General features: G+C 48.2%; 1 protein-coding gene across 1 annotated transcript; it reads right to left on the reverse strand.

Moving 5' to 3' along the window:
* Positions 1-852: 852 nt before the first annotated feature.
* On the reverse strand, positions 853-6,329 carry LOC141977432 (immunoglobulin lambda-1 light chain-like). Its single transcript, XM_074938908.1, has 6 exons — positions 6,225-6,329; positions 5,187-5,528; positions 3,532-3,843; positions 1,584-1,682; positions 1,452-1,501; positions 853-971 (listed from the first exon to the last, which is right to left on the reverse strand). The coding sequence occupies exons 1-6, from the start codon at positions 6,265-6,267 to the stop codon at positions 927-929; spliced, it is 891 nt and encodes a 296-aa protein (XP_074795009.1). The 5' UTR covers positions 6,268-6,329; the 3' UTR covers positions 853-926.
* Positions 6,330-11,090: the final 4,761 nt, after the last annotated feature.

Below are 11,090 nucleotides of genomic sequence, written 5' to 3' on the forward strand. Positions count from 1 at the left end.
CTAAGTAACCCCTGCAGGATGATGGAGCCCAGCTGAGCAGGAACAGGTGGGGCTGGTATAAATCCAGGAACCCGACAGCAGAGAAGGGCTGCAGTGAGGAAGGCTACAGTCACTCTCTGGGCATGAGAGAGGGAAAGGAGGAACCCTGGGGGCAGAGGAGAAACCCTGGGGACCCAGGCCCTGAGGAATGTTTTATCTAGCAGGGTAGTGTTACAGTGAGAGAGGCAGAGGAGGAAACAGCTCAGGAAGCCCCAGCAAGGCAGGACATTGCAGACCTTAACTGCTGACTCAAGGATCCCTGAGCTGGAGCCAGGAGTTGAGGACAGGCCCAGTTTCCCCTCCCAGCCACTGGGGAAGTGGCACTGTCAGGGCAGTGGGTTTGGAGACTGCCTGGGACAGTTTGTCCTGTGGGACTTTGATACCCTGGCACGGGGAAAACACCCAGTGACCTGGCCAGAGGGCCAAGGCCTGAAGAGGGAGCAGCCGAGCCAGGAAGAGGGAAGTGCAGAGTCGCAGAGAGCGAGTGGGGCGGCAGCGAGAACGAGGCGATGGAAGGGGCTGTCAGAGCTGGAAGAAGCTAATCCCATGAGCAGCCAGGAGGAGGCGCCCTAGGGGTGAGTGAACCCTGTGACAAGGTGCTACGGGGGGGGAAAGTGCCATGTTTGAGATGAGAGGTGAATACAATGCCCCACGAATCTGCAGGCAAGTCACAAATGACCCCACGTGACTTTTTGCAAGAAGGGAGGTGTCGGTCCAGACTATGGGTTCAGAGAAGTGACCGAGGAAGTGACTGTATTTCAAGCAAACGCACATCACATCACAGCTCATTACAAACATGAGACTTTCCGTATTTCTCTCGCTTTCGTTCTTGCTTTTTGCATCTCTTGTTTTAAAAAATATAAACCACTTTTGTGAGACTGCATCAGTCACCGAGAAGCATTTCTGTTGTAAGTCAGAGTCGCATATTCAGTCTGAAATAGAAAAAGGAAAGAGACGATATTATTATTAATTCTTTGTATTAGAGCAGCTTTTGTGTTGTAAGACTGTGAAAAAACTATATCAACGGTGCAGATTTCTCTTTTGTCCTCAGTTGTTGTCTTTTATCCTGGGTGCTGGGTTTAGTGTGAGCATGGCTGGATGCTGTTGGTGGCCTGTGAGGTCAGACAAGATGATCTGGTGGTCCTTTACAGAAATATATACCACACTATTTCACCATGCCTGACCTGCAGCCACCTCTGGTGTGGAAACCAGCAGTTCTTCTGTACCAACAACCCTACACAACACTTCCGCTAGACAAGCAGAGAAGAATAAATTCAAATGAAACCTCAGTGAATTCAGGAGGCAAAGTGTAGACACTAGGGTTGGACATTGGCCAGAACACTGGCTCTAGTCCCCTGTTGTTAAGACACTGTATCTTACTGATGTGCCAAATGCTAAAAAAAACAGCTTACCTGTGGGATCTGCCTCATAGGTATTGGATTCCCTCTTTGCACAGCTCTCCCTGGTGGATGACACAAAGGGATAGTTACAGGGATGTGTGATGAGTGGCTGCTTTAAAGCCGACGGAAATATGACTGAGTTACCTCTGATGGGGCACTTCCTCCAAAGCAAGATCAACAGCTGGATGAGGAGAAGGATGAAAATACAGGGCAGCCCAGCATAGAACACAATCCTACAGTCTCCTGCAGAGAGAAGAGATGCTGAGTATAGAAAACACCTATCAAAACATGGGCTTCTGATCTCTGCGTCCCATGCAACTTCATGGGCAAAGGGAGATGTTCCCCGAAGCTCCGCACCCGTTGTTCTATGCTCTATAGTGGTGGTCCTCAACCAGGGGTGCCCCTAACACTGGGGGTACGCAGAGGTCTTCCAGGAGGCTCATCAGTTCATCTAGATATTTGCCTACTTTTACAACAGGCTACATAAAAAGCACTAGCGAAGTCAGTACAAACTAAAATGTCATACAGACAGTGACTTATTTATACTGCTCTCTATACTATACACTGAAATATAAGTACAATATTTATATTCCAATTGATTTCTTTTATCATTATATGGTAAAATTGTGAAAGTCCGCAATTTTTCGATAACCGTGAGCTGTGACACTTTTGTATGTTTATCTCTGTGTAAGCAAGTAGCTTTTAAGTGAGATGTAACTTGGGGGTACGCAAAACAAATCAGGCTCCTGAGAGGGGTACAGAGGTATGGAAAGGTTGAGAGCCACTGCCCTGCTGCATATGAAGGGAAGACAGGGAAGAGGGATGATTTAGCTGGGGTTGGTCTTGTTTTGAGCAGGGGGTGGGACTAGATGACCTCCTGAGGTCTCTCCCAACCCTAATCGTCTATGATTCTATGACGTTGCAACACGATCTATCGTTGTTATTGTGTCTCTCTTCTCTCTCTCCCACCCCAGATCATTCCTCGAATGTGTGCATCATGAAGTGCTGTGGTCAGATTCCAGGTGGCTTCTTTTTTCCCAGCACAAGTTTGCCGCAAATGCCGAGGCGATTAGGAAATTAAAAGGCCTTTTGGAAGGCTGGACACACCCGTCTGTGCCACCTGGAATTCGCTTTGTTCTTAAAGGGTTTGTCTATACAAAATTTTGGCCCTGTAATATTTCCGGCACAGCTTCTCCTGATTCATGAACTGAAATAACCGGTGCTGGTGTAAGGCCCCTTTACACCGTATAACTACATCCACGCGGAGGCTTTTACTGGCATAACCATGTCGGCAACAATTCACACCACGGCTCAACAGTTACCCGATAACAGTGTAGACCAGCCCTAATCCTGCTGGCCTGCACTGGACATTGTTCCATGGAGCCATTTCAGCCTGAGGTCTCCTCCTCCCGTGATGGCTGCAACAGAATCAAGTTATTTAAAGGGGGGAGTGGCACAGAATTCTAAAGTCAGAGATGGAGACGACCCTGTTACACTGGGTGACCTCTAGCTCCTCCCCGGCCGCTGCAGGATTGTTCCCTATGTTATATTCACTAGTGCTTTGTCCAGTCCTGTTTACAGGGGCTTCCCGCCCTGCCCCGGGCATCTGTTCCATTACTTGTTAGATCTCGCTGTCAGGAAGCCATTCCTGCCATTCATCCTGCTGTTCCCTCTGTCGATTTCCTTCCCAGTGCTCCTAGTTCTTCCCCTTTGGCTCACCCCAAGTGACCCGTCTGTATCTTTGCTGTGCTCACGTGGAGGGGAAGGCTCAGGCTGCTTGACCAGAAACCCATTTCTCACCACTGGGAGGGTTGAAAAATGAAGGTTTTCAGAAGGGCTGGGGGTGGGAAAGGTGGGTGATGGGGGAAGCGACTGTAACTGTCTGCCCCACACTTCAAGCAACCTCTCAATGGTTTCCTAAACCTCTCCTCACTCCCACTAGTTATCCTTCACCTGAGCCATCTCATCTAATTCTCTCTATTTCTCTAGCCTGGAGTAGATGTCACTGACTCTTCGTGTCCAGATACCTCCGTGAGGGATGTAGCATAAATACCCAGGTAGGCAGGTTAGACTGGATGATAGGATACTAGACCTGTTTCCCTGGAGACTGTAACACTGATGCTTCTCCCCGTGCTGTTCTCCTTGGCTGTACAAGTGCAGATCGTCTCCTGGTTCCACGTCTCAGAAGGGATTGTCGTTAGGCTCCAAACACTAAAGACCCCGTTCCCGTCTATGGCTCCAGCATCCATCTGACCCTCAGACACCTGCTCCCCAGTGTCCCAGAGAACAGCACTCCAGGGAGGAGTGAAATCAGAGAGCAGGCAGAGCAGAGGAATGACGGGGGGAAGCTCAGCATCCTCTGGGTTGGAGGGAACCAGGATGGAAAGGCTCGGCTCAGAGGCATCTAAAAGAGAGTCACAGAAACTAGAGATTGGAAAGATCTGTTACCGGTAACTCCTCTAGTCCATACTGAGCTCCTGCCCCTGCCCCAACTAGTGCAGGGTGTTTTCAGTGTCTAATGCTTTGTCTGTGCCAATTTTCAGTGTTTTACACTCTGGGGTATCCTCTTTCGGAGACTCCCCCGATCCATTGCTGCTCGCAAATTTGTCCTGACTGGATTATTTGCTGAGTGCCAACAGCGTGTTTGCTTTGGTACAAAGGCAGAGGAAGAGCTGGTCAGCTGCTGGTGAGGAACCCAGACTGGGAGTCAGGAGGCCTGAGACCCATTCCCAGCTCTGTCTCTGACCTACTGTGTGACCTTGGGGAAACTGAGGCATGGAGAGGGGATGTGACCTTGTCTCCAACTGTACAGTAAGGGAGATGAAACTTAGTCACCTTTGCAAGGTGCTTTGAGATCTCTGGATGTAAAGCCTGATAGAGGAGCCATTGTTGCTTACAAGTAATGGTCAGTCAAACTTTTCCTATTGTTGCATTCATCCCATTAGCTACAGCGTCTAGTAGCGCCCAAAGTAATTCCTAAATTGCCTTCCTTTTTATGTGCACTCTTTGGAATATTTGCACAAAATGTGGATCAAAAATATGTAGATATCACGAGTCGTACGTTGAATTTATACATTCAATTCATACTGTGCTGCTTGAGACAATGACTAGCCCCCTGTCTGAACACGTGGGCAGAATCACAAAGCCTGGAAAGAACCTGAGTATTATTAACGTTGTATAAAGGTTCGCAGGGCAGGTGAAACGTACCCCATGCCCTAGGCTCAGGCAGTTGCAGTGGGAATCATCAGCAAATGTGACTCAAATCTGATTGCTAATGTAACTTACCAGTTGGAAGGCAGAGAAACATTAACACCTACCACTGACAGGCTGCTTTTCATCCAGAGATCTCAAAGTGCTTTCACACAGGCGTGTCATTATACAGGTGAGGAATCTGAGATGCAGAGAAATTCAAGGTCAGATTTTTCAAAACGTTCCAGATTTCAAAAACTAGGTTTTGATTGGAGCATTTTACAATCTGGGCATTTATTTGAGTACCTAAATGGGAGCTCTTGGGTTCTGACTTCATCTGAAAATCTTGCCCTCAGGGATTAAGGAACAAACCCAGGTGTCCTAATTCCCTACCCTGTGCCCTGGCTCACTGCCTGGACTATGCTCTCTTTTCACAAATACCAATGGCTTAAAGCTGAAATGGGGGGATTGGCCACAACATAGCCAAAAAAAAAGGGGATTTTTTCACACTACCTCCTAGCATTGGAATATCGTTGTTCTGAGCTATTGGAAACTCACCTGTGACAATTAGTCTGGTCCCATTCCCGAAGTTGGGCTGTAGATACAGAAAGGCAGAGAGGCCACAGTAATAAACCCCTGAGTCGTCTCTTTGCAGGTTATTGATTATCAGAGAAAACGTGTTTGCCGCAGTGCTCACATAACTCGAGTATTTTCCATCGGCAGGTGCAGACTCAAAACTCTGGTAAATCCATTTCAAACTTCCACTCTGTTGTTCCTTGTACCACATAATCCTTCCTTTTACTTTAGAAGAGTGACAGTCCAGCTGTGCAGTCTGTCCAGGGGTCCGCTGCACCTGTGCTGGGCTTTGCTGGATTTGTAGCCATTCTTCTGAGGCAGTCACTATACAGAGGAAGAAAGGAGTGTGTTAATACAGTGAGCACTGGACAAGCCTGGGCTTTTGCAATACGCTATATAGAGCAGAAGGTCCAAGAATAACACAAAGCACATATTTGTTAAAGATTTATTTTAATTTTTCTCTATTTCTAGCCATTTGTTTTCTTAGGATTCATGTAGCCTGTGGGGGAATTAATGTAATGTAACAACAACATCAGAGTTTAGAACCAAGGGCTACAGATTTCCAGTTCCCTTCCCTAATCACCAAGCTACACATTCCCTCTCATGCATACCCAAATCAGTGGTTAAAACCCTAGAATTTTACTAAATTGTACATGGGGGAGTCATTTGTTAACATCGCCCTTTGTGTTTCAAATTCTCCTTTTGATCATTCCGCTTAAAAATACGCCAGCCTGTGTTATACAGCAGCACAGGGGAAAAAGTAGATTTTGCACCATATTCCAGGACATTATCCAGAACCAGGAACTATTTTCAAGGTTAGTATCTGGCATCCAGGTTTCTTTAAAAACCGAATATTTCATCTCCTCTCTCCAGATTTCAGTTGACAAAGTAAAAGATGTGACTATCTCTCTGACCAGGTTGATGTTAGCACCTCTTAGAATTGCAGAAGGTCCTTGTGTAGAAAATTATTTGTAGCATGGTAGAAAATAAGCATGAAATAAATCAGGCTAAAATACTTACTGTGCATATAGACTAGAAGCATCCCAACTATCTGGTGGGACATCTTGTGCCTTTCTTCAGTAATGAATAGGTGATGCTGTGAGACAGACAGACGCCTGCTAGCTAATGGATCTCTTGATGAAAGACTTTGTCACGTGGAGAGGAAAATGTTCTATTTCCTCTTATAGATCAGTGGGGCAACATGCATGACAAAAGAAGAGGGTCAGGAGTTATTGGTAGCCCCATTCGAAACCTGCTCTGAGAAGCAGCGGGGCAAACATGGGGGAAAATATTCCTTTGCCTTTAAAATCTATTAGAGAAGAAATTCAAGCTCAGACTGGGTAACAGCATGGTGTGTGTCTAGAGCAATCTGCTGTGTTATAGTTGGATGCCCATAACAACACCCTCTTCTGACTGCTATTCAGGTGGAATATTGTCTATGCTTCAGAGATGCATAAGGTCAGATGGGATTAGCATCAATAACACGGTGGTGTATGAAAACTGTTAAACTTGTGGTTTATCCCTTTAAATTGCAGGGGATTTTCCTGGTCCTGCTTGCAGCCTGTAGGGAAGTGTACAATCTGGTCCTAGCAGATGTCAGTCTGAAAAGAGTCAGCCTAGGAAAAAGGTGGGTGAATTTTGCCTCTCTGCCTTAGGGAGCAGCCTGCTTTGTCTCTCTGTGTTTTTGGTTACTGTGTGTTGTTCTGGATTCTAAGAATAAAAGTAATGTGAGGTGACAAACTTTCAGCATGAGCATTTGATGTTTTTTATGTCCCAAGCATAACAATCACAAAGAGGTATATCATATGGAGATCAAGGTCCGCCCCAAGATTTTAGCAAAGGATGGAGGAAACCAACAAACAAGTTCCCTGGGCACCCTGGAAGTGGGGAAATGAGCAAAAAATACAACTTAGCTTGTGTGTTTCGCTTTTACTATAGATTTAAGGCAGGGGTGGCCAACCTGTGGCTCCGGAGCCGCATGTGGCTCTTCAGAAGTTAACATGCGGCTCCTTGTCTAGGCACCAACTCCGGGGCTGGAGCTACAGGCTCCAACTTTCCAATGTGCCGGGGGGTGCTCACTGCTCAACCCTGGCTCTGCCCCAGGTCCTGACCCCAGTCCACCCCTTCCCCAAGGCTCCTGCCCCTTCTCCAGAGCCTGCCATGCCCTCGCTCCTCCCCCTATCCCCCAAGAGCCTCCTGCACACTATGAAACAGCTGATTGTGGCAGGCAGGAGGCACGGGGAGGGAGGGGAAGGTGCTGTTTGGGGGGGCTGCCGGTGGGCGGGAGTCACTGGGGGGGGCGGGAGCTGATGGGGGAAACTGCTGACATATGACTGTGGCTCTTTGGCAATGTACTTTGGTAAATTCGGGCTCCTTCGCGGGCTCAGGTTGGCCACCCCTGATTTAAGGAAAAGGCTGGGAGTGGAGCCCATTGGGTAAGGAATGGATGGGGCTGGAATATGAAAGTGTGGTGGAGTTACCCCATTTGGGAAAATTTGGGTCAAAATGTACTTTTAGGACACTTTTCTCAGATATGTGCATAATACACGCTCCTTAGCATAATGTGCAAAATGCCTTAGAGAGAGAACAAAGTGAGATGCCCCCTAAGAGATTCCAAATCCATCTCCTCTAACCAGTTGTCACCCACGCAGTCTGGAATATGGCCATCTCTGCAGATCGTCTTTGCCAAGCTCACATTAACTGGGCATCCAAATTGCCCTTTCAAACCTCAGCCTCAATAAAATCCTACTGCAAATCAGGGCCAGATCCTCTGCTGAGCCCACTCTCCTGTTATCCCAAGTTGATGTTCATGCTATATATAAGCTGGCCCTGCCTGGAGGCTGCTCTAAACTGAACCAGCAGGTCACAACTCCCAAGGAGCCATTTGCCATCTGGGGAGACCCTGAGTGCAGCATGCTCCGGCCAAATCCCACATGCCAAAGGCTGTTGGCTGCAAGGGCAACCCCTGGCACGTGCAACCAGTTCCTGCTCCCTTGGTGTCACTGGAGCAGCACTAAGGGACCAGGATGTAGGTCAGGTTCTGACCTGTGTCTCATTGAGACCTAGCTCCAGGGGAAGTTGAATGTGGTGCAAACACCTCTCCTGGTCTAACTAGTTCACTGGGACTTCAGCACATGCTTGAAGAGAGGAAGGACGGTGCGGTTGTCAAGGTGCTAACTAGGCACTCAGGGGCCCTCTGTTCAAATCCCTGCTCTGCCCCAGGCTCCGTGTGTGGCCTAGGGCTGGTCATTTACTTCCCAACGACTCTCAAGGGATTTAAGTATTTTAGTCCCTGTTGAAAGTGGGACTTTGCCTCCCAAGTCACTTAAGGGCTTTTGCATATGTTTTCCCAAGTCTCTCTGGGTCTCAGTTCCCCAGCTGTGAAATGGGGATAATTCTTTGTACCTCACAACGGGATGATCAGGATAAATAGGTACATAGAGATGTGAAAAGAGCTTTGACGAACTGGCGGCCTGGTGCCATAGACGTGCCTGGTACAGGTACACTGGCATCATCCCATACAAAGTTCCTATGGTCCAAGCAAATCATCTTAGCTATAACTAATTCTGCTGCAATTTTGGCACAGGGCTCATGGGGGTCACACTGTTTATGGATGTGAGTAAAGTCCAAGACCCTTGCAGCTGTGGGCTCGTGGCCGGGTGGGGCTGGGCCCCGCTCCTGAGTGAGTTGAGACCCCTTTCGTTCGGTTGCAATGCTAATCTACTGAAGGGTGGACCCCCCCCCCCCAAATCTGAGTGGTGCAGCAAGCACGTGGGTCAGGTTGCAATGCCTGGAACTGGGAGCTGAGCCCAGCCCCGCCCCAGCCAGGAGCCGCTGCTGTAGGATAAGTGCAGGGAGCGCTCACTTTCTGTCACCCGCCACAGATCCCCGCCATCCTACCTTCCGTGACAGATAATTGTTTTCCTGCACCTCTGCTGTGAAATTTATTTCAATTGTCCCTGATAACCTTGCAGCCCTCGCTATAATTATAACAGAAATTTAGCCACATTGGGGCAGACCCGGGTCTATCGTGCAGTGCAGACGTACCCTTAGGCACATTGGAAAATTATGCCCTAAATACTATTGCCTCCAGTCACACTGCATGGGTACAGATTCACCTTACACTGGATCTTCTCCAATACAAGTCTATTAAAAGTCAAGAGAAAGCGGCTGTAATTATTTTCATTGGTTTCGTTTCTACAGCATGTTTTACACAAACAAATTAAACCCGATCTTACAAACCCACAGGCTGCAAGACAAACAGCCACCAAGGAAATGACATGAATTGCTGCACAGGAGCAAATATTTCAAAGAAGGTTCAGAGCCGGCTGCTCGGATAGTTGCACTTGCTTTTGTGGTCAGTTTCAAGCCATTCATTTTGACACCTTTGTTCTGTTTGTTCCACTAGCAAAGAGCTTGGGCTGTTTGCTTTTTCAGTTCTCTCTCCCAGCTTTTGGTTACCAAGGATGTGGAAATTGCTCCCCCAGCTCATCTGTAGAGGAAATGGTTGGAGCAAAGGAGAAGCTGAAGAGTCCATGAAGTAAACACAAAAATCAATTTACCTTTGAGTAGTGTGGGAAAAAAATGCAATTTCTTGGCACAAACCAGAGACTTTGAGAAAATATATCGGTGAGGAATTCTCCACTAGGCAGTGTGGCCTAATGGATAGCAGCGCACAGGCCTGAGACCTGGGTTCTATTCCTGGCTTTACTACTGCATGATCCTGAGTAAGTCACTTCCTGCCTCAGTTTCCCCATCTGTAAAATGGGGGTAATGATACTGACCTCCTTTGAAAAACACTTTGAGATCTGGTTATGATAAACTCAGAATTGTTGTTATAAATGAGGAGGCAAATAAAATGCACAGGTACCAAAGCCACTCCAATCAGGGGAAAAAGAAAAGGAGGACTTGTGGCACCTTAGAGACTAACCAATTTATTTGAGCATAAGCTTTCGTGAGCTACAGCTCACTTCATCACTGCTCACATGCATCCGATGAAGTGAGCTGTAGCTCACGAAAGCTTATGCTCAAATAAATTGGTTAGTCTCTAAGGTGCCACAAGTCCTCCTTTTCTTTTTGTGGATACAGACTAACACGGCTGCTACTCTGAATCCAGTCAGGGGATTAATTATGATGTATTGTGCTGCATGAAGTGTTTGCAGTGCATCCAGGATGCCCCTTACAGCCCCACAGACTGTGGGCTGACAAGGCCAGACCCTGCGTTCCTGGTGCACCCAGCACTATTCCACTCGAATCAATGGGAATTTGGGGTGCGCAAAAATGCGGGGTCAGAAACTGCAGAGTTCGGAGGCAGGTGACAAAGCTTGAGCTGTTCCGGAGTCTGGAAATCCACTCGCAGGGATTTCTTGGTCTCCTTTCTGAAGCGAGCCACACTCAGGTTTCTCAAGAGTTCGTCACCCCTGGGGTGGAGCCTCATTTTGAGAAGAGCCCGGCTCCTATTCAGGGCACGTCTACACGGCAGCTGGGAGGGGAGCTGCTCAAGCTGGTGCACTAATAAATAGGGGTGTAGCTGCGGCAGCTCGTGCAGCGGCTCTGCTCCTGGCCTGAGTACAGTTGTGCCCGATCGCCGGGGTCCGACCTTGTGTGGCTGGCCCAGGCCACTGTGGCCACACTGCTATTTTTTGAGCGCTGGCTGTGTTCAGCAGGCGCGTGTCTGTCTCCCCTCCCTCCCAGCTGCAGTGTAGAGGCTCCATCGGGGTACGTCCACACGGCCAGAAACACCCCACGGCAGCAAATCTCAGAGCCCGGGTCAAATGACTCAGGGTCCCGGGGCGAAAAGTAGCAGTGTGGACATCCCCAGTGATGGGGGAGGGTCTCAGAGCCAGGGCTCCAGCCCGAATGGGAACGTCTACATTGCTGTTCTTA

Source organism: Natator depressus, chromosome 24, assembly GCF_965152275.1.
Source record: "Natator depressus isolate rNatDep1 chromosome 24, rNatDep2.hap1, whole genome shotgun sequence".
Classification (NCBI taxonomy): domain Eukaryota; kingdom Metazoa; phylum Chordata; order Testudines; family Cheloniidae; genus Natator; species Natator depressus.

What these genes read in the sequence shown, in the direction of transcription:
- LOC141977432 (XM_074938908.1), bottom strand. Translation starts at nt 6,267, where the DNA reads ATGTCCCACCAGATAGTTGGGATGCTTCTAGTCTATATGCACA. An exon ending in GCTTCTAGTCTATATGCACA is followed by an intron (nt 5,529 to 6,224) that starts GTAAGTATTTTA and finishes TCCTCTGTATAG; the next exon opens with TGACTGCCTCAGAAGAATGG. An exon ending in GAGGAAGTGCCCCATCAGAG is followed by an intron (nt 1,502 to 1,583) that starts GTAACTCAGTCA and finishes GTCATCCACCAG; the next exon opens with GGAGAGCTGTGCAAAGAGGG.